This window comes from Beta vulgaris, chromosome 2 (genome assembly GCF_026745355.1).
Source record: "Beta vulgaris subsp. vulgaris cultivar EL10 chromosome 2, EL10.2, whole genome shotgun sequence".
In the NCBI taxonomy this organism is placed as follows: Eukaryota; Viridiplantae; Streptophyta; class Magnoliopsida; order Caryophyllales; family Amaranthaceae; genus Beta; species Beta vulgaris.
This window is the reverse complement of record NC_079203.1, coordinates 48,539,554-48,565,289: the sequence shown is the minus strand read 5'-3', so window position 1 is coordinate 48,565,289 and position 25,736 is coordinate 48,539,554. Positions and strand designations below refer to the sequence as shown.

The window sequence follows — 25,736 nt, the reverse complement described above, 5'->3', positions numbered from 1 at the left end:
CAATGCTGGAAAATTGACTTATTGGCCGAAAAACGTTAAGGTGGTCTTAAGTAATAAAAGGAATTATTATAATATGTCTTCTTCAACAATAAAGTTTTTATTAGGTTTTACTTTTTCCCAAAAAAATAGCTATTTTAATAGGTTTTTTTCTAACAAAAAGTTCTGTATATATTAGCTTTTTTTTATTATGACTTGTACTTGGGGGGCGAGAAAAGAGGATCCTTTTGGTGTATAATAAGATACTTTGCTAACTCGCTGTTCTCTTTACTCGTTAATGGTTCTGGACTTTCCACATGCTATTGATAGAGTCTTATGTTTGAGGGTTGTTTCTGTGGTTCTACTTAATAATTTGGTTTTCTTGCTTAACACCATTAGTCCACTAAAGTACAGCTTGTATTGTTGATGAAAAGGTCTCGGATAGCATGCCATTCATTTCTTTTTATTTGTTTTTTTTTCCCTTTTTGTGCTGGTTCACTAATATTTCTATCTGCATTTCTTCCTGCCTTAATATCCTTTGTGATTATGGTTGTGGACCTTTGAATTCTTATGCAGCATATTAGCTGAACATGCTTCAGGTGTATGCTTTCATCCTATTGTTTTCAGGTTCAGGTCACGCCTTAGTAGTATTTTTGTATTTTGACTTTTTCTTTTGGCATATATTTTGACCTAATGAAAGGTTCTTGATTTTTTATTTTGTTGGTTTAATTGGTTAGTGATGACTTGACATCATCCTTATTTTATGAGCTACACTTCTGATGTTACTCATTCTGGGTTTACTAAATTTGTGGTGATGTGAAGTTGTTGAAGAGTAGATGCTTTGGATATTGGGTTTGTCTTAGAGGTCATTTGACCTCATTTCTTGCTTGTGCTGCATGTCGATCTTAAGGTTAGGTATCCTGGCTTGTATATATTTGCACATTCTATTACATGTACGTTAAGTTTTCTTTCTTGTATGCATGTACTATTTCCAATGCTTTCACTTGGTCTGGCCTTGCTTTTTTTTTTTTTTGCTTCAAATGCATGTTGATCTTAAATCGTAGCCCTTAGGGACCATGATTGGGAGTCTTGTTAGCACGTATCAAGTTTGGTTCTATATTTGTGATTTTGTGTTGTTAGTAGTACATGTATTTGGTTTGGTTCTTAACTTGAAGGGAGACTCCTAAATAAATGTTTTGTTTGGGGCATCAAGTCGCTAGTCTTTTCTTGGCTCATCTCCGTTGATTCGGGGATTCGTATCTACATATCTTGATTGTGTTATCATCTCATGATCTGTGTCTGTGCTTCATGCTGACTTCATTGCTTGCACTTAGATTGCTTTTTTAGATAAATGTTTGATGGTTTATGATGCGTTTTTTTTTTCTTTTATTCATGTTAGGTCTCTTATGATATCTGATTTGAGGTGTTTTGCTTTTGCATGCACCATTCTCCTCCCTCTTCGGATTTTGGTATTGATCTCATAAATGGTGTTTGATCTAATGGTGTTATCAAGGATGTATATGGCATCTCTCATGGATCTATGCTGATATTGCTATCATCTCGTGATCTCTGTCTGCTCATGTCAATGCTTAAACTTGGATTACTTCATTAGACCAATGTTGGATAGGTTCATGATGCTAGTATTTTTTCTTCTGTTCATGTTAGGCTTCTTTTGATATTTTTTCCTCAGATTTTGGTGTTGATCTCATAAATGGTGTTTTCATATGGTTCTTATGGGTCTAATCGTGACATCAAGGAAGCATGTGGGATCTCTATGCTATGTTCTTCGGATTGTTTTAAACTTGTACTCCGGTCCCCGGCATATGAGTGATGCTTATGGCTTTTTTTTGCAGTTTAATTTATCTGCCTTATAGGTACGTGGATTTCAGAATTTCTAAATCTTACGTCAATCTTAGCATTATGGCTGCTTATTGTGACTGGAGTGGAGCATGGTCATCATTCATCATCGTCTGAGCTATACAATTGATGGGCTCTGTAGCATACAGCTCAACATTGTTCTCTCCCAAATTTGCTGCTTCTTTCAAATTGGGACTTCTACTGGGCACATGGTATGCCTTCTTTTTTTTACTTCATTTTCTGTTGTTCTTGTGGATTTTAAGGCCGTGGAAGGTATATATTGTAGTTATGTTTTATGGTGGCTAGTCTCACTGTTAGGTGAGATCCAGCAGAGAGCTCTTAGTGCAGCTGCTATAGACTGATATTTGATTACTTGAACAGGGTTGTTCCATGTTTCTCATCAACTCCTTTAGAATTTTACTTAAAAGAGGCATTGCACTATAATTTACAAGTCAGGAAATACATAGGGTAGTTCCAGGTACATGTTGCTTTAGTTTTAGAGTACCTGGATTTCTTTTGAAGCTCCTCTTCAGATTCTATGTTGGATCTTATGTAGAGGTAATATCCTGTGCGTTTTGTGTATTGTGCAGTTTTTGCTTATGGCTTTCCTTTCATCATGTGGTGTGCTATTGTAGAGTTTCTGTTGTTCTGGTTTAGATTTAAGGTTTTATTCTTTGCGCCTGATGTCTTCTTATTTTAAGTAGTGCCAATGGTGATGTTCTTCGTTATTGTTTTCTCCTTGCCTGGTTGTAAAGAAAAATATTTGAAATTTTGTCCAGTATATTCTGTGTGTGTATAGTGATGTAAACTTTGGGGTCTTGGATTGCATTCTGGTGGCTTTTATTTTTTTTTTTTTTTTTTTTTTTGATTAGGAAATTAAGTTAGCCCAAGAGCTAACCCCTACCAGGCTACTAGCCTGTAGGAACTACCAACACATTGGCTGGTAAGGCATGCATAGCATGCTAAAGAAATACCCCAGCATAATGCTGGGAGTAAGGATCGAACCCCTGACCTCAAGGGCCAAGGGGGAGCGCTCTACCCACTTGAGCTAGCTCCTATCCTTTTCTGGTGGCTTTTATTTGTTAGATCTTTGTCTGCGATATCAATAGGTACAACTTACGAAGGTTATTTCTTGAATAAGATGGTGTTTATTATCTGTTGTTGTGTGTTGCCTTATTTGGGTAAAATTTTACTGAAGCAACGTAGTGGATTGTGAATTTTGTGCTAGTATTCTATGGTCTCCCTTAGCTTTGTTCCCTTAACAATCAAGCGTGTTGGAAATGTTGTGTATTGTTCTGGCCTTTCCGAAATAAAGCAATATTTTGTCCAACTTTTTTAGCGTCCCTCTGTCCTGCAGCACGCACTATTTCCTCTTAACAAGCTATATTGTTATTGTCTGTCCAAGTTAATAGCATTGTACTACGGAAAAAACTTGGTTAATCTACCGGGTAGATTACCCACCTCATAATATAAGGTTGTGGTAATTATGATAGTGGAATTCAATTAGACTTAAATACTAATATTTTAATTGTTTATTAGTAGCGGGTAGTCTACCTGGTGGGTTACTCAAGCAATGTCCTTATACTACCCGATGTGTCCTTCCCAGTATTGACATCATATCTCTGGCATCTACGGTTCTGCGTATGCTTTAAACTCCTTGTCGATTAACTTTTCTGGTTGGGGATAAAAGTTATTAGAATAAAATTCAAAATTCAAATTCGGATCGGATTTGAACTATGTTCAGATTGGATTTGAGTTGAGATTTTTTCAGAAGTTGGATTTTGGGATCGGATTGGATTGAGGGTAAGTGGATTTAAAGATTCAATATAACCAAATAGCAATATGTCTTTTACTATGTATCTGGATTAGATTTAAGTGCTTAATTGATTCTTTTTTAAAAAAGAATAGTCGATAGCCCATTAAAATTATTTTTTTTTTAAAAAAGCAGCACTTCAACCCTTCCCCTAAAATTATAACGCTATTTAATTCTTTATTTTCTAAATCTACTAAGCTGTTATTGTGCTTAATTTATTTCACCGAAAAATTAGATTTAAAAAAAATTGGATTTTTGGATTAGATTCAGTCAAGAGTATAAAAATTTGAATTGAATAGAATTGGATTTGAACACTAATAGGTTCGAATTCAGATGGAAAAATTGAAATTCAGATTTTTTTTGGATTAGATTGGTTTAGGTTGGGTCCTAATCTAAACTGTATATCAATCTTTTACTTTTACTTTTACCTCTAGTTTTGTAGCTAAGGTGAGATGTTCCTTTAAAATGTTGTGAAATTAAGTTGTGCCTGGCATAATTGTATGATGCATACTAAATTTACAATTGCTATATACATCTATAGAATTGCGTATAGATACCTGTAGATTTACTTTTTTTTTTTTGCTTGCAATTGAGGGGATCCTATCGGAGATTTCACTTTACAAGTGCTAGAATCGAACCAATTGGATCTACTTACTTGTACTGTTCTAGTACATAATTACAATAGATATGACTTGTATCGTATCTGAATTTAATGGTATTTGACTTGAACTTGTTCTGATTTCAATCTAATTCAATTGTAGCCATACTTGAGTTTAAGATAATTAAATCAATATTGTGTAGCACACGAAAATGAACAACGATAGTAACAGGAATATCAATCATCAACTATAGTAACAAGAATATCAATCGTCATAAAATTCGTAATTTTATATGCAAACATGTGATATTGAGTAATAGATAGTATTTAGATAATGTGAGTAATTGTATCTTTCATTTATTAATATCATATTTTAGGATGATAATATCAAGTATTATTTGGTTGAGTATATATGCTTTGTGATTACGAAATTAAATTTATTAGTGTAGATATTAAAATTGTAAGTTCTTTAATCAATTATTGTATATTTATTCATTTTTTATATTGCTTATATTACCTTCGTTTTAAAGATCTTTCTTGTTACTGTTTCGACAGATATCAAGGAAGATTCGTTGTGTGGGGTATGGGGTAGATAAAGTAAGAGAGAGAGAGAAAGGTGATAAGATAAATAAACAAATAAAAAAGAGGATGGTTAAACATCGTCTTAAAATTACCTAAAATCTCCTCGGTCCTACTAAATATTTTCAATTTTACCTTTCCTTTTTTCCCTTTTTTTTTCACAACCACCACCTCCGTTCCCACAACCATCACCGAAACCACCATCTTTATTCCCGAAACACCACCTCTACCACCCACCTGCCATATAATTTTCTTGATGTCACTAACTTTTTCCATTTGAAAGGTGCATGTGACCACCACCTGCCAGCATTTTTTGAGGTAAGTGGGAGGAAGAAACAAACAAACAAAAACATGGGAGATGGAAAACAAAATTTATACGGAAGATTAACAAAAAGAAAGTCAAAATTTTTGAGGTTGAAATTATCAATCTTGCAATGCAGCCCATTTCCCCAGAAGGATGGAGTTAAAAAAGAACGTCCCACCCACCCTTTCTAATCTGCATCTGCAATAATTTTCTTGATGATAACAATCTACATCTGCTACAAATGAAATCAACCCAGATAACACCCACCTTGCCTCCCTGCAATCGAATTCTTTTTGGGAGATGGGCGAACGTCTGGCTTGGAAGTTCGCCCCATGGCCTGAACGTCCTGAATAGCCTGGACGTTCGGGCCATGGGGCGAACGTCCGGCCTGAACATTTCACCCATGGCCTGAACGTCTAGACTAGACGTTCGGGCCATGAGGTGAACGTCCACGTCGGACGTTTGCCCATGTCCCAAAAAAAATTTCGATTTTTTACGAATGGATGGTGGCTGGGGCTGCTGGTGGGGTGGGGGAGGGTGGGGCTGGTGGGTGGTGGTGGCAGGAGGTGGGTGGTGGTGGAGGTGGGTTACGGAAAAGAAAGAAAAGGTTATAAATGTAATTTCAACTTTATTTGGGGCAATTTTAAGTAATTTTAGGGCGATAAATAGAATTTCAAATAAAAAAGGGTTAAAGTAGAAGAGAGAAAGGGAGTAAAATTGAATTAATAATATAATGTGGATCATTTGATAGGGGCATGAGAGGGTAAAAAGGGAAAAAAAAACCAAATAAGGAATAAAGTAAAAGAGGTAAGATCTTTTGGAATCGCACTTAAACGGAAAGCGGGAAGATCTTTAGGATACAGAGGGAGTATGATATTATCAGGATTGGTCCGTTTTTAAATTGGATCGCAATGGTTGGTATGATTGGATTAGCGGATTGGATTGTAGGATGGCAATATTCTACAATATATGCTTTGTGATCACGAGATCAAATTTATTAGTTTAGATATTAATATTCTACAATATATGCTTTGTGATCACGAGATCAAATTTATTAGTTTAGATATTAAAATTATAAGTTTCTTAATCAATTATTGTATATTTATTCATTTTTTATATTGCTTATATATCTTGTCAAGATTGGTTTTTAAATTGGATCGCAATGGTTATAATCGGATTAGCATGATTGGATTGTAGGATGATAATATTCTATAATATCGGGTAAAATAGTGATAATTATACTATGATCGATAAAAGATCTATGTTAAAATTTTAGATACATCAATAATGTTTTTTTTTTTTTTGTCATTCGGAAATGTTGATAATCTATATCTATCAAATAGGCTCCCGAGCAACGCATTCTCTTAACTAGCAATAGTTTAGCTAAACTCATTGCACATAGTGACTTAGATTCGGCCTCTTGCCTTTTTTCTAGAAGATTTACAACTGGTTATTGTGTTCTCTTAAGATCTTCTCATTTCTCATGGAAAAGCAGAAGGCAAACTATTGTTGCTAGGTCATCAATAGAAGCTGGGTATAGGGTCATGGCTCTAACAACATGTGAAATCATTCGGTTAATATCTCTCTTAAAAGATCTTGGTCTCAGGAAACTTCCTGCTGCTACACTGAAGTGTGACAGCCAAGCAGCACTCTCAATAGCTGCCAATCCTATATACCATGAGAGGACCAAGCATATAGAAGTTAATTGCCACTTTATAAGGGAAAAGATCAAACAAGGCACTATCAAAACTTTCTATGTACCTTCAAGGTAGCAATTAAATAGATGATGTTCTAACTAAAGCCTTCCAGTTCATCAGTTTGGCAGGCTTTTCAGCAAGATGCGAGTGTCTCCTTCCTCACACTCTCATACTGAGAAAGAGTGTAAAGAAAAATACAGGTGTATGTAGATGTGATATGCAAATGACATTAGTAAAGCTACTTTGTCTTTATCTAGGATTATGTGTAAGGATCCTCCTTAGAGCATTCCCAATGGTGATGGGTTTGATCACCAAATTTTCCTACTTACTCATGTTTTGATCATTTCATGATCAAATATATCACCTCCACCCCACTCATGAACAAAAAAACCATCAACTCCACTTTATCTCTCCTACTTTTCACTACCCCACCTCAACTTTTTCTCTCCTATTTCTCTTTCCTACTTCAATTAATAATAAAAATTACATATTAATAATAAAAGTAATTTACATATTAATAATATAATTTACATATAATTATAGAAAAAAATGATGTATAAATATTTTTAGAGACAGAAAGGTGAGGAGAAGTGTTTTTTTTTGTTCTGAAATACATCAATATGGGTATCATTTTATAGAGGGGAAAAAATATGAATTTTGGATTTTTTTTTTTGAAATAGGGAATTTTCTGGGAAATTCCGTGGAAATTTCCACGAAATTTCCCAAAAAAACACAGCAGCAGCCACGTGGCAGCTTGCCACTGGATGGCTGTGTGTGACAATGCAATTTTTATCTTCAATTTGCACGGTTCAAGCTTGCCACATGGTGATGAGTTTTTTCACATGGTGAGCAATGACATGATATATCACTTGGTGATAGGTTTTGTATCACCAATGGGATGCTTGTTTTTTTTGTTCAACCCAAAATTTCTGATTTTGTTGATGGATTATATCACCATTGGGAGTGCTCTTAGGGATTATAGCCTAGAGAGAGGTTCCCTAGTATATATCACAATGTAATAGAACAATGCAACACAACAAACACATAATACACAAGGGGGAGCCATCTTTCTTGAGCTACCTACCTACTAACATTGCTAAGTTATTCTTGCTGGTTACATGAGCTGATTATCTCATCCTTTTTTGTTTTTCTACATGGTATCATAGCTTGTGAAGGTCATTGAGAATCTTCTTATTGAAGTTTCTAGTTTTATAGTGTTACAATAGTGTTAAAGTTTTCATCTTTGTCTATATTTAAAGTTATAGCTGGTGGAGAAACTTCAAAAACTACCATTGAATGTAACAATCCCTTGTATATGCATTCTTCTGATGTGCTTAACTCTTTAAAACTAGACCTACAGTTAACAGGAATTGCAGACTATAAACCTTGGTGAGGTTTATGGAAATTTCTCTTGCAACAAAGAGAAAACTTGGCTTTGTTACTGGTGCCCTAACTAAGCCCATTGAAGACTCGGTCAAGAAAGAACCTTAAAATAGTGTTAAATTAAGGGGGATTATATGAGTTGTGCCACCAGTTGGTAAATTTATCTTAGGTCTATGAAACAATTGTTTACATCCTTGAGTTTCTCAAGGTTATCAATCATATGATATGATGTTCCTGAATCAATGATCCAGGCATCAATGGTACTTTTTACAAAATGATAAGAAATCACACCAGCAAAGTGATTGTCTAGCTCCTCATCAGTGTCTTCTGCCTTTTTCACAGCTGAGTTGCTTGAGCCAGCACTCAGTTTAAGCATCTCATTAGTGGAAAAAAGATCATTTGATGAGGTCAAAGTTGGGCTGACTAATGTGGTTTTGGTTCGCATCAGATGGACTAGGAGCAAATCCCAACTATTTACTGATCCGGTCAAGTTAAGCAAAAATTGATGCAGTTTTTACGGAAAACTACAGCTAATATCAATAACTGACGCGGTTATCCATGAAAATCGCATCAGTTTTCAAATTGCCACTAAATGTGGTATCCACGAAATCAAAGCATGAAGCAACCAAAGAAATTGTGTATATGAAAAATACACTCAACATATTATAATATATCATATTTTATACAACAATTTTTCATACAAATACGCTCAAAAAAAAATTATATAAAATATACTCAACAATTTTACATATATATACAGAATACAAAAAAAAAAAACTTATACATCAAATTAAAAAATGAAATTGTGTATAAAAAATACAAAAATTTGACAAACTTGTACAGAAAAATAAAAACTTACAAAAATATATAAAACTTATACACATAAAAAAGAGAAAAAAAAAAGAAAATGAAAACTAAAATACAAAACTAAAACTCTAGATATATAAAATATATAATTAAAATGAAAAACTAATTATAAACTATATAATACATGAAATACTAAATAAAAAAACCTATTTACCAACGAAATTACCAAAAATAGAACGAAATTACGGTGGTTGAAGACGATGATGAAGAGAATGGTGGTGCGGGTGCGGCGAACAAAAAATACAACGAAATCAGGCGAGTTTTACGAATGAAAATGAACGACGATGATGAAGAGAATGGTGATTCCGCGCGCGGCGACGAAGCTTAAGAGACGGCGAGTTTTCGAAATCAGCCGACGTATGAAAATCGAGAGTTTCTAGGAAAAACAAACGAAATCTGGCGAGTTTTCGATGAACAACGAACGAAATCCAACGAGTTTTTCCGAGAGAAAAATGCGGAAAAAGTAGAGGAGAGAGATTGAAGGCGAAGGGAAAAGAGGAATTCAGAGAAAGAAGGAGGGGGGAAGGAAAGACGACGTGTGAGAAGAGAGAAGGGAGATGATTAGGTTTAGAGAAGAGAGAGAAATGAGAGGGGATTAGATATGAGTTTAAATGGGGAGGACCGAGTTGGTCTAACCTTTTCATTTCATGGGTTGCACATCTTTTTTTATTTCTTAGGTTGTATTTCGTGAAAATGTGGGAAATCTGATGCGATCTTGGCTAAATTTCATTTAGCTGGTACTATTATGGATAGGATTAATTTCTTTTTCTTCACTGGATTCTATTTACATTTCTAATCTTTTTTAAGTGTTCAGGAAAAAAGAAACAAGTTAAAGATGGAGAAAGGACTAGAGTGCGTGGAGGGAGTAAGAAGACGGACGAGTAGGAGTTGACTTTCAAAAAATTGAAAAATCATAAAGATGAGTAAGAGAGAAAGGGAAAAAGAAAAGAATACTTTTTTCCTTTTATCATAGAATTATTAATATTAACCTAAATCTTAGATTGCTCCAGAGTCGACGCTCAAATTTCCCAACTTCAAATAGTTGGAGATTAGGAAGATACATACAATTATGAAAAAGGTAGAACTACGTTATACAAAAAGGCGATATTATCTAGAGCAAGCTTTGGCTTGTATTATTCAAAATTTATGTTTTCGTATTTAACAATTTAACCATTTGGGAAAACTATGTTTTTTGTGTTTGATTTTGGGAAAACAATTTAGCCCTTGCCACTACGATATTTTGGGATAGCGCGTGCGTAGCGCGCGATACAACAACTAGTCTGTAAAAAGAATCAAATCAAAAAGTGTTAAGTCATCAAAGATCGAGCTACCTACATAATTTCCAGCAAAATCGTTCGTTTTATCAATTCGGAATGACTATAAATATAAAATATAAGCAAATATAGAATGACTACGTGAGAAAAAATGTTACTACATTAAAAAAGGAAATTTTACGTGTTAAGTTAGTATAAGCAAAGGATCACTAGATTAAAAATTACTCCATGCGTCCCATTTAATGGTCAAAATTTCCTTTTTAGAAAGTCCCATATAATTGTCAAGTTTCTATTATAATCAACAAAACATTTGATGTGCCAATAAACTCAATTCTTATTGGTCAAAAGTAATATAAAAAGTGGAAAAAATAACAAAAATGATTGTCCCTTATTTTTTTTATATTCCCAAAGTATGATAACTAACATGGGACGAATGGAGTAGCTTGTATAAAGTACTATAAAGATGAGTAATTACAAGTTAAAAATGGTCATTTTATGAAACTATCACTATATTTAAAGGACAGGTAAATACTTTTGGTCTACGCTAATATTAAGATAGGCCAAATCCACACGAGTCTTTTTGCACATATTTTAATATTATATATACTCTAATATAAAATGTATTTATAAAGTAGATTATAAATCGATGGAAAAATATAATTAACACTCAGAATTAACTACATTTATTAATTATAGTGTTTATATTAATACTAGAGTTTTCAAATAATTACATACTTTCTCTAATTGTTGTAGCTTAGTAACAAATATTAGGATTAATGTAATTGTTTGAAAAGTTTTCACAATAATTAAAAAACCCTACATAGATTCTTCCACTTAGACCTTCAAAACAAAAAAAAAACCTAAAAAAGCAAGTCAATAAAAAGACTCACACTAACCGACTTTCCGAAACCGCGTCAAATTTAAAACCGTTGTAATGTAAACCGCCTCCTCAATCATCATAATTCATACGCTACCTGTGGCAGCTACTCCTATAAATACTTCTCCACCAATTTTTGTACGCTAATGATTTAGGTTTTCCTCTTTACTGTCTTTAATTTGTTCTCGATTGCTCAATTTCAGATTATTTATGTTCTTGCGAATTTCAATTTCCGTTTTCGATTGATTCTTTGTGGTGTGATTTTGGTGTGCGCAGCACCATAATGACACATACAGCTCTATGCTTCAGGTTTCATGTTTTGATCTTGTAGTCGACTATCTCAATTCTCAACTGGTGTTTTGGTTTTCCTTTGATTCTTACTTTTACGAGTTCTATGTTTCATATTGTGTGTCGTTGCATTCATTGACATGATAGTGGTGACTCGGAGGTTCAAAGTTCAAAGTTGGTGGATTACATAATTCTTTTGCTCAGCTTCTTGGATAAAGTAACTAACTAACTAACTATATTAATTTTAAATTTTAAATATCTCTTGCACATTCTAAGTTTATCCTTATACTTCAGGTGCATTTTCCATCGATGTTTAATGGTGTCCGGTGCTGGTATCTTGCTTTGTGTGTCTTATGGTTGAGGTCATTGGGTTTTTGTTATATACATAGTTCATCTTTTTTCAGTTTTACTCAGCAGATTCTTTCGTGAGAAATATTTATTCTAGTGAGCGATGATATGATGGTGGTGTTGCAGACTGCTCAATATAGGGGCTTTGTTTATCCATGTCTCACTTTGGTTCTGTCTTAAATTGGTTTGTGCAGAAACATCGAGAGTTATGGGGTTGGATTTTCCTTTTTTTTTTTCAGGTTCATTCTTGTATCACCTTCTGTCCGATTGACGCTTGGGGTGTCTTTTTGAGTTATGGAAACCTAATCAATTTTGTGTTAGTGAAGCCTCAATGGCTGGAATAGGTTCATTCATGACGTTGTGTAAGGTGTAGTGGTGATGGTTAAGAATTAACGAACTGCACATCAATGTGTTGATATTGTTTCATGGTGTTGATTAAATTATTTTCTGCTTAGTACAGAATGCTCATGTAAGTTCACCTAGGAATTTGTATCTCTATTCTATGTACTATGTTTGTGTTTGTGGGTGTGGGTGTGGGTGTGGGGGAGGGGGGTTAATATTGGTTTGTGAAAATTTCTATGTGGTTATCTTGATTCTATTGTTACTTGTGATGTTTGTCTGTGCTTCGTGATTGAATTGCACTTGTCTCTTGCTTTAATTTATATCGCATTATTTTTGTGATTTTGCTCCACATGGTTGATGCATATGTCGCAAATTTTGATCTTGATCTCATAGTAGGTGTTATCAATGATTCTTGTGGGTCTAATTGGCATTTTAGTTGATGTTATGGTTAAGATCACTATTTTGGCTTTTACAGTTTAATATTTTTTGGTACTTCTATTGGGGTACTTGTTGAATCTTGTCTTTCTTTGGCTATATGATTTTGCTTGTCTCTAGATTTGGTTTGTGTATTCGGGGATTTGCTGAAACTTGTCATTGTTAGGCCAAATTATTTTGCTTTCCTCTAGATATGCGGATTGTCTTTTGAAAATAATGAGAAATCTTTCTGTTGACTGAAAGGAACGTATATTATACCTGGCCTGAAAAATTAAGCTTTGCTTTCATGGCATCATTTCATGATTTATTTGCCATTTCTGATGTCATGTCGGTCGTAGGTTCTGAGGAGATCTGTATGGGTGCTGATGGGTTCTATTCTATGCTCCCTGCTGCAGCCATATATGCTTTTTTGTGTCATTCATCTTTTGGCTGCACAATGATCAATTTTGGGAGGTCTTGTGTTGATTTAAGAGGGAGTTTATTTGTTTTGGAGATGTGCTCTAGTATATTATCAGTTATTTTTGAGATCTGCTTTAGTATCTTGCATGGAAACTCTGAATTTTCTTTGATATTTCAGTTGATGCTGGACATTGAGTAGTCTTTGCTGCGAGCTGGTTTGTTCATCTCTTTTGAGCTATATGGGTCGTACAATATCTTACATCCTTAAATTTGTTGACACGAGATTGGTAATGCATCCCAATGCTTATGGATTAGGTTATTCGCTTAACTGCTATATAACTTTAATTAGCTTTTTTGCATCTTTGAGTAATTTATTTGTTGTGCTGATTCCAAGTTTATCCTTCTGCTTTAGGCCCATGTTGATCTTAAAGTTACTGAATGTTCATTAAGTATATGGTGCCGGCGTATTTCTTTCCCGCTTTGTGTTTCTCTTATGGTTGTGCTCATTGGTTAATATACAAATTTCTGTTGTTCTCTACATATATGATTCACCTTGTACGTTTGGCTTCAGCAGGTTTCTTGAAAAGGCATTAATATGTTTTGGATGACGTACAACTTAATTGGGTTTTGCTTGTCCAATTTTTCAGCTTTGGAGGTCTATCCTTAATTGGTCTTTGCAAAAAACATTCAGGTTTGCGATGTGTCTAATATAATTGTGCATTGTGGACTTCTTCTCGGCCTTTGTTTCATTCTTATATTAGCTTTTTTTTGTGTGGTGTTTGTTATGAGTTAGATTATAGGGTCGAGAAAAGAGGATCCTTTTGGTTTAAGCTATATGAAATTTTTCTAAAGCTGTTCTCTTTATTCGTTAATAGTTCTGGACTTTCCACATGCTCTTGATATAGTCTTATGTTTGAGGGTTATTTCTGTGGTTCTACTTAATTTTTTTTGGTTTTGTTTCTTGACACCACTACAGTACAGCTGATTGAGGATGAAAAGTTTTGGATAGGATGTCATTCATTTCTTCTTATTTGTTTTTATTCCTTTTTTGTGCTGGTTTACTATTATTTCTACCTACATCTGTTCTTGCCTTAATGTTTACATTTTTCCTATCGTTTGTGATTATGGTTGTGGACCTTTGAATGCTTATAAATTATTTTCAATACAGTGTATAATGCATTTTCTCTTGATAGTAGTTTATCTTTAGTTGGGGGTTGGTGAGCTGGTCCTCTGCTAGGATATTGTTGTTTGGTAGATACTCTTCTTGTTCCTGTGTGTTGTCTTGGAGTTTCTTTGATTTATGTAGAGGTATATATGTTACTAATTTGTAGCGACTTTTTTTTTTTGTTTCCCTTCTCAGGGATGTTAAAGTCAAGTGTCAGCGCACATTCCATAAGTCGTTGTGTAAGCGTATGCGTTGTGAGGATCCATTTTTTTGGATGATTTTCCTTCTGGTATTTGTTTCTCGTTTTGACTAATGATTTTTGAGATGTTATTGGTCATTGGTGCATTTTGATATACAATATTGTCTTTCAGATACTAGTATATCTTTAGGATTGGGGAGTCGCAGCAGGAATGATGGAAGTGGCAAAAGGGTTGGGGTTGTTGGATTATATTGGATCTCATAGTTGCAGGACTCCTTCCACGGCTTTGGAATTTTTTTAAAATAGGAAGTCTCTGTAACTAAATGTATGCATAATGTTGATGTCAGTGATGTTATTCCTGCCTTGCTAGATTGAGCTCTTATAGCAACCAGTGTATGTGTAGTTTGTCTGTGTGTTTGCAGGCATCCCTTTCTGCAATAAGGAGTTTTCTCACTTTGTCTCAATCTCTTACAACAAAAGGTTCAGTTTGAGCTGCATATATGAACAAGCTTCGATAGACTATGGTTCTTACAGAATATGCTGGGGAGCTTGGGAACTTATGGTAGGTTTGGGGTCTCGTGTTCTAGATTTTTGTTGGCTACTTTGGTCTTTGAACATGAAGATTTTTTTAGGTTGGCGTGTGTGTTATTTTTTTCATTTACATCATGACCTAAATGGGATATTTGTATATATTTCCAGTGGTGTTTTCACCAGGTTTTTTTGGGGACAAGTTGATTCATTTTTGAACAGGAAAAAGCTGCTTCACGAGGGCCATTGGAGTTCTTTTGGAGTGTAATCGTGCTGGACTAGATGGACTCTTCTTGTGAGGTTCTTTCGAAAAAGCTAATTCATTTAGATTCACTCTTTTCTAAAACCAGCATGTCTGTTTTGGCCGAAAGGTTCTCTTAAAATTGAAATCTATTCTGTTAACTTCAGGTTGCTATCTATGATGTGTTGTTTGGTTCATGCCTCAGGTTGATTGTTTTCTAGATACTTCTTAGAATACTTTTGGAATTTCTAAGAGGTTGATGTTTTGAGGGTCTCATGGTTTTCTGTATTCATTATATCATTATATCAGAATACCCAAATTGCCATTTCACTCTAGTGGGCAGAAAATGATTCCGAGTTTGAAGGGGAAAAAAAGTTTGTCCCTAGACCATTAGACTTGTCCTCCTGCTTCAATTTCATATTGCTATGTTAACCTTTCAAGGATCTAAGTGGTTGCACATACTATTGGATGCATGTGATGCTGGTCCCCTATTTTGTCCTAATGCCAACCTACTTTAAGCAGAAGTTAGTGCTGCTATAACATATTGAGCTCCTGCTCTCAGGGCTAGAACTTAATCTTAATCTGCAAAGAATGCTTTATCAATGCTTTATCACTAAGAGTGTGCTATTTCAGAAAATTCTTTGTCGGATGAGTTGTAAGTGCTGTATATTATTCCTTGAATTCTTTGTCATGAGATTGGTGATATCGAGCTACAATGCTGATGGATTAGGAAAAACGGGGGACATGGAGGCAAAAAAGGGGATCCTATTGTTCCGATGTTGGATAATAAGCCCATGAGCTTGGTCTTACTTCACTGCCGAGAAACAAAAGAAGACTTCTACCTCCAAGTTTAACTCAGATGTCGCTCGCTTATCTTTGGGTGTGAAGCAGTGTCAAATCAATTTTGCTCAACTTTTCATGTATGTAATTTTATATTAGTTCGTATGTATTTTGATTAAATTTTTTATTCTGCATCAAGTTTAGTCTTCTGTTTCGCGCCCATGTTGATCTAGATGGTGTTGGCGTCTTTCTTTCCTGCTTCTAGCTCTGTTGATCTTATGGCTGATCTCATTGATTAGCCTACACTCATGTGACCTTGTTGTGATTTTGTGACAGCTATCCTTTACTTTTTTTTTTTTTTTACATATTTGGTTCCCCTTTTAGGTTTTGCTTGAGGAGATATTTTGTGGCATAATGCTTAATTGGGCTTCGCTTTTCTATGTCTCGGTTTTGGAGGTCTGTCCTTAATTGGTCTTTTTTGCAGAAACCCCCAAGTTCACTATGTTTCTAATATAGTTCTGGAGATTGAAATGTTTCTCTGCTTCAGGTTCATTCTTATATGAGCCTTTGTTTGATTAATCTCGGCGACGTAGATTATTAGTTGGGGTTATAGAAGAGAGGAGCCTTTTGGGTTAACTTACAAGGGAACTATTTTTTTTTCCGGTTCTTTTCTGGTTGCAGATGTTGTGCTCCTTGATATTTGTGAGGTTTGATGGAACACATCTTTTTCTCACGTGTTTTCCTCTTCGTACGGTATTAGATTTTTTTGTTTTTCTCCAAGGGCTTGTTTCACATTTGGAATTTCATTCGTTGACAATTCTGCTTTTGTTTGATTTTTTTTCCTTGTTTTTTGTGTGAATTAGCTCTTGTTGCAATGAAGCATTTGGTTGCTGCTGAATTTTGGTGGTTCAGGGATGTACTGTTGGGAAAAGCTGTAATTGTAGAGGGAGTTTCTTGTCCTGTCAGCCTCCATTTTTATCTTGGCACTTTTTATACATATGCTCCATTAGATTGTTGTTTTTCTTTTTTGCAGATTAATTTTGTTATGGTGGTGTTCATTTGTCAATGAGCCTTCAGTTCCGGTACTTTAGTCCACTTTTCAGTCATCTTTTAAGGTAGTTTAATGTTTCGGAATTTGTGGTAGATGGTCGTGTTTGGTCTTGGTTCTAAATAGTTATGAGCACTTCGGCAGTTGATTCCTTTGCTGAAGGAGTGGTTGTGGTGCCTTGTATCCTACCTTATTATGAGTTGGATTTTTGGTTAGCAATTAGAAGATTTCTTTTCCCTTGTGCTGCATCTTTGTAATAGTCTGGTACCACTGGGCACTCTTTCTTCAAACTTCCTGTAGTATGCGTCTTGCCATCCTATTATCTCTGATATGTTCTTATAGAATGTGCTTTTACAGTATATATCAGGTAGTTGTGGGTATTTTTGGTATGTGTTTAAAATCCTATGTTTCTTGATTTTTTGCTATTTCGAACGCGAAACCTTTTGGATTGGTGAGTAGTATCTGATTTTGTTCTATCCCACGTACATGTTTCCAGCATTGCGGTGAGACTAGGTTGTTTTGGGATGAGCGAGTCATTTATATATGAATTTCTTGTTAGAGTGAAATTTTTGTATAGGATTTTGACTGATTCAGTGAGGCTTATTTGGATAAGCCTAGTCTTTTGGATCTCTTAGTTCTGCTCTTTCCCTATTTAAAGAACGGCCAGACTGGTGAAACTTGAAGTTTGTTGTCTTAAGTTTGCCATCTAACATGTGGTGTGGGTCATGCCACACGTTCATGATTATCTTCACTTGGTCTGTTCATGTGGATATAGTTTTGGTGTTCCCATTAGATGAAGGTTGCTGTCTTGAGGTTCTAGTATTTTCTGTGTTTATGTAGTTGAAGTCTGTGGTTATGTTGTGTAAGTTGGTTGGTCTATCTATGGTTGGCTGCAAAGCGAAGAATTTGTGGTTAAGTGTAAATTATTCTTCTATCTTGTGGCTGGCATTATCTAGGACCACTTTTGGAGCTCTCATGTGAGAGTTAGCTGATTCACCTTTTCTGTAGGTTCCTTGACAAATTATAGAGGTGCTTGTTGATAAGCGCATATATTTCTATATTTTTGTCCCCTAAAATTAGTATTATAGTTGCCTTCTATGTGTTATTTTATAATATTTATTGACTTTATCAATAAGTGAGTTATATTTATGTCCATATTATATTTTATTGAATAATTAGCTTAAATAATGTGGTTTTTTTATTATAGGTGATTACAAGTAGATTACAAGAATGAAAGTCCAAAGAGAATTCAAGCCCACTTGTGAAAGTCAACAATAAGAAAGCAAATTTGAAGAAGAGAAGAAGCACAAGCTCACGTGCCTTTATTTGGTTAAAGCCTAAAGGAAATCTATCTTTTTTTATTCCTCTTTCATCATCTCTATATACACTTATACAGGGCAAACAAAAGAAAGAGGAAATTGTTCCTACCTTCCTAATTTCACGCAAAGAATTGCAAGGGTAATTTGTTTCCTAATCTCCAAGATACGAAGCACACACAATAAGGGAATTATGGAGCAAATCAAAGGCTACATCTTTCTCTCCACAAGTAATTTCCAAAATGATGATAATTGGGGATTTTTCAATTGGGTATATAAATCCCTAATTTCTACCAAAAGGACACACAAGCAGAGCGACATAAATTTAGAGTTGTGAGAGCAAGGTAGTAATACAAGGAGATCCGAGGCTACGAGATTAAGGAGTATTGCAAGAGAGTGGTCGACATTGGTGGAGAATCAAGTGTAGCGGCTGCCTTGAGTTAATCCAAATTTCATAAGTTTCTCTCTACTTTATTGTTTAATTCTTTAGTTCTTGTGATTGAACTTGGTTGATATACTTGTTAATTAGATGTTATTTTGGTTTCTAATTTCTGATTTTGGTGTAAGTGTTTGAACGCTGAGTTTATTCACATTTCAATATTAAGTATGGTATTTATTCAATTCATATGATCGTTGCTAGAATTAAAAGTTTAATACTTTATGCTTGTGATAGTGCACGATTACATGTATACAGTAACTAAGCTATACTAGATTTCTATTAGGCGCGGCGTTTAATAGTTATTTAGATTTGTTAACGGCTTAATATTATTTTTGTGAGCGGCTCATGGTAATTTTATTGAGTTTATGAATTAATCTGATAAAGGAAGTTTACCGGGGTTGGTAATATTTTAGCAAGATTCTAAGTTTTAGTGAGCTTAATAACGAACTGACCGCAGCGGTAGTTCGACAACCTATTTACTAAACTTATTATTGAACTAGACCAAATGGCTGGGATTAAGAAACTAAATTGTGTTTAATTTATCCATGATCGAACCTGAGTTTTGTTGGTTGCTTGTTTGTCACTTGTACATAGTAGTCTAGTATTATTATTAGTAGTTATAAATATTACAGTTACTAGTCAACACTATTCCAAACACCCCCCATTCTATGTTCATAGTAGTAAATCATGTATATATTAGTAGTCATATTCTTTATATGCATAATAGTTTATTATCTTCGTTGTGAGCTAACTTTGAGAGTTATGAATTTTAATAATCTTCTCGTGGGATCGACCCTTTTTTACCCTTTTACTATTTGTTAATATTTTTGAAGGAATAAGATAGGTATTATAAATTATTAATTTGTATACGGTAAACGACACGTATCAAATTTTGGCGCCGTTGCCGGGGAGATTTATAAAAAATTCTGTTCTTCAAAGTTAAATTGAGTTGCTATATTTTTGTACTTAATTTTCTTATCTAGTTATAAAAGAAAAAAATCTTTACTATCTTGGTTTGTCTAGTAGTTGGGTGAGTTGGATATTTCTCATTATATAGTATTGTTTCTTGATCTTGGTTTTTCGTACTATATGCTTGGTTGTTTCTTTCTTGCTCATCTACTAGTTTAAATTTTGCATTTTTTTTAGAGGTCTTATGAAGCTACTGCTCTGTTTTTGCTTGTGTGATTTGATAATGTTCTAAATTACATCTTCATTTTGCTATAGGATTAGTTATTCGTGCACTAGTGCTTAGACTAAATAATGTGTTATCCATGCCATTGTTTATCATGTAGTTCAATTATGTGAGTTTGTATAAGTAATTGAACTTTCCTTAGTTAACTGCACCACTAAAAATTCTCTGTAGGTAAGCTATAGTAATTCATGAAAGTGACTTTTATGCTATCTCAAACTTTTACATTAACAGTGAGTAAGCATCATGTTTAAGACTATCCAACATGCTTGATTGGGTTCTGTTCATATATTATCAACTGTGAATTAAAGTGTTTGCTCAGGAATCTACTCAGTTATAGTTCAAGAAATATAATCTTATATATGTTAGATGGGTCTAATAAGTATCCCTTGTTTCTTGGCCAAATTTTTGCAAGGTATAATCTTGTTTAATCCAATCTTGCTTATTTTTAAGCTAAAGTTATCTTTGATCTAGTAAGTGAAATATTATGAGCAGTACATCCTTGTGTCTTGCCGACTTATTATCTAATTTGCCCTAAATCCAAAGTTTATCGACCTTTTGTAGGATGTAGATTATAAACTAATATTCTATACACCATAATTCTAGTTCTTTTACGAGTTTTCTCTACTCTAGCTAATGATCATATTTATATTTGGTAGCTAATTCATTGATCATAAAACAACTTATATTGGCCCTAAACCATAATTGATTAGCATTTTATATGACTGCTATGTTCCTGGTGCCTTGTTAAATTTTTAAATGCATGGTCAATGTTAGACACTCTGATTACATACACAAGTATATTGTGGAAGCATATATATACTCATAAAATGCTGAATTAAATTGGTTTTGATTGTTGACTAATACTCTGGTATTAAACTGTATGAAATGTCTTTATTTATTTCAGTATAATTTTCCAGACAATAATTCTAATAGACATTGTCGACTTGTGACACAATATGTTTAGAATAAGAGTTAACTAGTTATAAATACAGACTGATCAGACTCGATTTTTAGAAATTCTTGTTTGTAAGTGATGATTATAAGTGAAAATTGCAAGTTGAAGTGTAATACATAACAAGAACTACACGTAAGATCCAACACACTTTTAATATGGTTTTAATTCAATAGCCTAAAAGTTGTTTTTGCATACTACCATTTCTTATCTTTCATATTGTCAGCATGCGTTCATCTAACTAACTTATGAGCACATTTACAGGTTAGAGGGTAAAATATATGGAAGGGCTTGAAAATTAAAGTATGATAGTAATATATTGTTGAAGTAATTATGCAATGTGTCATTATAATTACAACAAGCTCAGTGTGAAAATAACAACTTTAGTTATTCAACTTCCTGCAAATTGTTCTTAGATTAGTCTAATTTGACCTCATAGGTTTATTGTTTCTGTGATGATTAAATTAAAAAAAAAAAGGGTGCTGCATATGATGTCAAGAGTTAAATGCGTTTAAACTTAGCATATGAATGAATTACCAGCACAATTGGTACAAGTTTTATTCACATCTTTAAGCTGTCATTTCAGAGTTTCTGTATATTATTCCTTTTAACTTATTAATTTATGCTCCAACATTCATATGCACTATCATCTGATTTATATCTAATATATGGTATGAGTTGAATATGCTTAAATCTATATGTAGCAAGAGCCATATCTAAATGAGCATAGAATTATGCTAGTACATGTCGCACTCTATTTCTAAAAATTTCCAAATCAGCATTCTACTAACTTAATAGCTGTTCAATTAGTTCATGTTTAGCTGATTTGTATCTTCTGCTCAGGTTTATGGTCAAATATTAGCAGGTAATAATTTTGCATTTTCTATTTACAGTACATGAACACACGCTTACGACGTGAACGATTGTTGTTTGATCCAGAAATAGAGCGGACAGCCAGAAAAACAAGGAAAGAATTCCTAGAAAGACAACGAGAAGAACGTCTTTATCTTGAGAACTTATTCAAAGACGAAGAAGAGATGGGTGATGAAAGAACCTTGAAGGAGCTAGCTGCACCTAAACTGGATGATGAACCACTTGGAATTGTTTTTCCAACCTTGGAGAAACCTCTAAAGTTAAACTCAGGTTTTCTCAACCTTTTACCAAAATTCTATGGTCGTGGAGGTGAGGATCCGAATCGATTTCTTAAAGAATTTTTGGTTGTTTGTTCTTCTATGAAACCTGAAGGTATTGATCCTAATCATGTCAAACTACATTCTTTTCCATTTTCATTGTTTGACATAGCTAAAGATTGGTTGTATTCCCTCCCTCCTGGATCAATTACTACGTGGGATGCACTACAAAAAGCTTTTCTAGAAAATTTCTTCCCTGCTAGTAGAATTGGATCCATTAGGAAAGAGATTTGTGGTGTCAAACAACATTCTAATGAGTCATTATATGAATATTGGGAACGTTTTAAGAGACTTTGTGCTTCTTGCCCCCAACATCAAATTAGTGACCAACTTCTTATCCAATATTTTTATGAGGGTCTTTTGGGTAACGATAAAAATATGATTGATGCGGCTAGTGGGGGTGCTTTAGTTGATAAAACACCTACACAAGCTAGACAATTAATTAGTAACATGGCCAAAAATGCTCGACAATTTGGCTCACGTAGCGATGTGAAAACAGTAAATGAATTTGACTTAACTTCTGTTAAAAGTCAGTTACAGGAAAATGCACAACAAATAGCCACCCTCACTACATTGATGTCTAAGTTTGTTGGGAATGAATCTAAGGCTAAAGTTTGTGGTATTTGTTTTGATTTTTCTCACAATACTGATGCTTGTCCTACTGTGCAATCTGAAAATGTGAATGCATTAGAAGGTTTTTCTGGTCAGCCCCAAAGAAAATATGACCCCTTTTCACCAACTTATAACGAAGGTTGGAGAGACCATCCGAACTTAAGATATGGACATAAACCTCAGTTTACTCAAGCTAATCCTCGACCTTTTGTTCATCAAAACCCTCAATCTCAACCTTCTAACCTTCCTTAGAAGACTTAGTGAAGCAACTTACCACCCAAATTGGCCAAGTCCATAATCAAAATATTGAGTATCAAAAGAAAACTGATTCCCATCTCCAACAACTTGACACCCAGATTGGTCAAATTTGTACTTCTCTAAGTAATATAGAAAATCATGTGTCAGGGAAACTACCATCTCAACCTTTGCAAAATCCAAGTAAACAAGTTAATGCAATCTCACTAGAAAGAAGCACCATAATGGATGAGCCTTTAGGAAATTTGAATGAAGATGAAGTTAATGAAATCCAGGGAAATAGAATTCCGTTATTAGATGCAATAAAGGTGGTTCCTAAATATAGTAAACTCTTGAATGATTTTCTCACTACATCTAACAAACACAAAGGAGAAGAAGTTTTGACACCTCTTATTATGCACCCCCAAAATGTGAAGACCCTGGATCATTCTCAATTCCTTGTAGGATATGTGAGACTATTTTTCGACAATGTGTGTTAGATTTAGGATCTGCAGTAAATGTTTTGCCCTTATCTTTATATGATAAGTATAAGATGGGACCATTAAAGACTTGTAGTGAGATACTTACTATGGCTGATGGTAGTAGTGTTTGTTCTGTCAGACTATTAGAGAACATTCTCGTTCAAGTCAAGCACATGTGCTTTCTGGTTGATTTTATTGTTATCAATGTAATGCATAATTCTGAGATTTTATTAGGAAGACCATTCCTAAAGACTTCAAAAGCATTAATTGATGTTGCTCACAACTGTGTCACTCTTGAGAGCAATGGAGAAAAACTGAAATTGAATGTATTTGAACAGGATGGTTCTGACATAGAGTCAGGTGCTACTAATTATGTTGCTTATTGTCTTGCGCAGCTTGGTCCAGAAAATTTGGAGATTTTACTAGATGAGATGGTGCATGATGTCGGACTAGAGCACATGTTGATGAATGCTCTAAATGAAATCAATTTGCTAGAATGATGATAGAAGTACGTCGCGCCAACGACGTAAACTAGAGGCGCTACTTGGGAGGCAACCCATGACTGTTTTATTTCGTTTATATATTCATTCCTTTCTTCCTTTTAGGACCTGTTTTGCTGATTTTCTTTCTTTTCTTTCCTTTTTGATATTCACAAATTTCCTTTTTGATGGCGACCACCTTGGAAGTCATGTTCCATGCTTACCTAGCCCTTTGGATGCACTACAAAACACCAAACTCATTGGTCCAACACATCTTTGATAGCAGTACACCGCACGTACCAAGGCGTTGTAACCTGCTCCAGATTCATCATAAAACCACTGCTCTATTACACCTTATTTTGCTGTCCATACTCTCTACAAAACAAATGTGGAAATCATTTGGATGATGAGCGGCCATATGACTTCAAGTTGTGTTTCACGTATTGACAACCAGTTACAAGGGAGTGCTCTAGCTCACCTTCAGCTCACACATAATGCCAGAAACTTTGATATCAGAAGTGAACAACCAGCTAAGTTCCTTAATTCTTTTCTTAATTTTTTTTTTCTTTTCTCTCTTTCTTTGCTCTCATTTTATTTTTCCTCCCCTCTTCCATTGAGGACAATGCTCACTTTAAGTGTGGGGGACGACACATCTTCCATATGGGAAAACGTCATCTTTTAAGGGAGATCATGCCCAAATTTTGAAAGAATCAGTCTAGTTTTTATTGCATATGCATAGTAGTTTTACATTTGCATTCATACATATATAACATAAACTTTAGGAAAAAAAATATATATAAAAAAAAGAGCAAAAATCAAAAAAAAAAAATATAAATAAATGTATTTTTTGTTTGCATTAGTTTTAGATTTTTCCACCTCTTTATTTCCTAAGTGATGGCTATTACTATAAGTTGATAAGAAACTCTAATCTAACATGTTTTTAAAATAAAATGTTTTTCCAAATAAAAGATTTTGGAATGTCTAATAATTGGAAAAGAATGACAGGACTTGAGAAGTTCATAATATCATTGTGTGTTATATCACCACATTAAGCAAGAAAAAAAAAGCCTACTATCAAATTTTTCATAAGTGAACCAATCTAAGCATTGTTTTCTTGTTCAAAGTCACGAAATAAACGAGCCATCAGCCAAAAAAAAAAAAAAACAATGTATTCTGCGTTTCTCTGAGATTAGTAGAGCAGTTGTGTTATAAACATGGATTTTTATCGCAATATTTCTTTGATTAATATGTTGAAATGTTTCATACTTGAAGGCTCTGCGTACCAATGTCTGGGTTTAAAAAAAAAAAAAAAAGGAAAGAGATGAACCCAATCATGTACGTGTGGTGCTTCTATCTTTGCTCGAGTAGTTCGAGTTAGTAGATCCCTAGGGGTGTTTTAAAACCTAGTGCCTTGGGCCAATTGGACCAGGAGTCACTGGTTGAAAGCTCGTTACACGGACTACTTGACACAGACAGAGCATTTAGAGTCATGAAACATCCAAGTTAAAAAAAAAAAAAAAAAAAGAAAAAAAAAAGAAAAGAAAAAGTGTGCAATTATTGTGAAGTTATATTGGTGCTACTGGCTACTGATATATATATATTATCTCTGCTCTTACTTTTCTGCTCTACTATTCTTAGAGTTTTACCACTACATACCCAAAAAATACTCTCCCGTCTTCAAACCGTGGCCCTTTTACATCCTTATTCTGAACCTTGATGATCTTTTGAGTTACTTTCCTACTCTTTTGGCATGATGTATTATGAATTTTGATGGTAAGGTCGTTCGAAAGCCAAAGTTCACATTCCTACTAACAATTTTCCAAATGTTTTTCTCATGACTAA

At 34.3% G+C, this 25,736-nt stretch overlaps 1 protein-coding gene, 1 long non-coding RNA gene and 1 other non-coding gene across 11 annotated transcripts in view; 2 read left to right on the top strand and 1 right to left on the bottom strand.

The window, feature by feature from the left end:
• LOC104908922 (uncharacterized) overlaps positions 1–25,736 on the top strand; it is a 92,814-nt gene that overhangs the window by 53,591 nt on the left and 13,487 nt on the right. The gene's annotated exons all lie outside the window — the stretch shown is intronic.
• LOC104908967 (uncharacterized) lies at positions 10,791–25,212 on the top strand. Of its 6 annotated transcripts, XM_057392718.1 has the most exons (6): positions 10,791–15,229; positions 15,901–16,090; positions 16,632–16,703; positions 16,814–17,032; positions 18,206–18,753; positions 21,791–25,212. In XM_057392718.1, exon 6 carries the CDS (start codon positions 21,794–21,796, stop codon positions 22,949–22,951), a length of 1,158 nt encoding a protein of 385 aa, XP_057248701.1. In that variant the 5' UTR covers positions 10,791–15,229; positions 15,901–16,090; positions 16,632–16,703; positions 16,814–17,032; positions 18,206–18,753; positions 21,791–21,793; the 3' UTR covers positions 22,952–25,212. The 6 variants fall into 6 exon arrangements, with proteins under 6 accessions (XP_057248701.1, XP_057248704.1, XP_057248702.1 ...); XM_057392721.1 differs by lacking the exon at positions 16,632–16,703 and having other exon boundaries at positions 16,984–17,032; XM_057392719.1 differs by lacking the exon at positions 16,632–16,703 and having other exon boundaries at positions 16,984–17,065.
• Positions 22,300–22,407, bottom strand: LOC125495321 (small nucleolar RNA R71). Its single transcript, XR_007271963.1, has one exon. It is a non-coding gene; the product is annotated as a small nucleolar RNA R71 (small nucleolar RNA).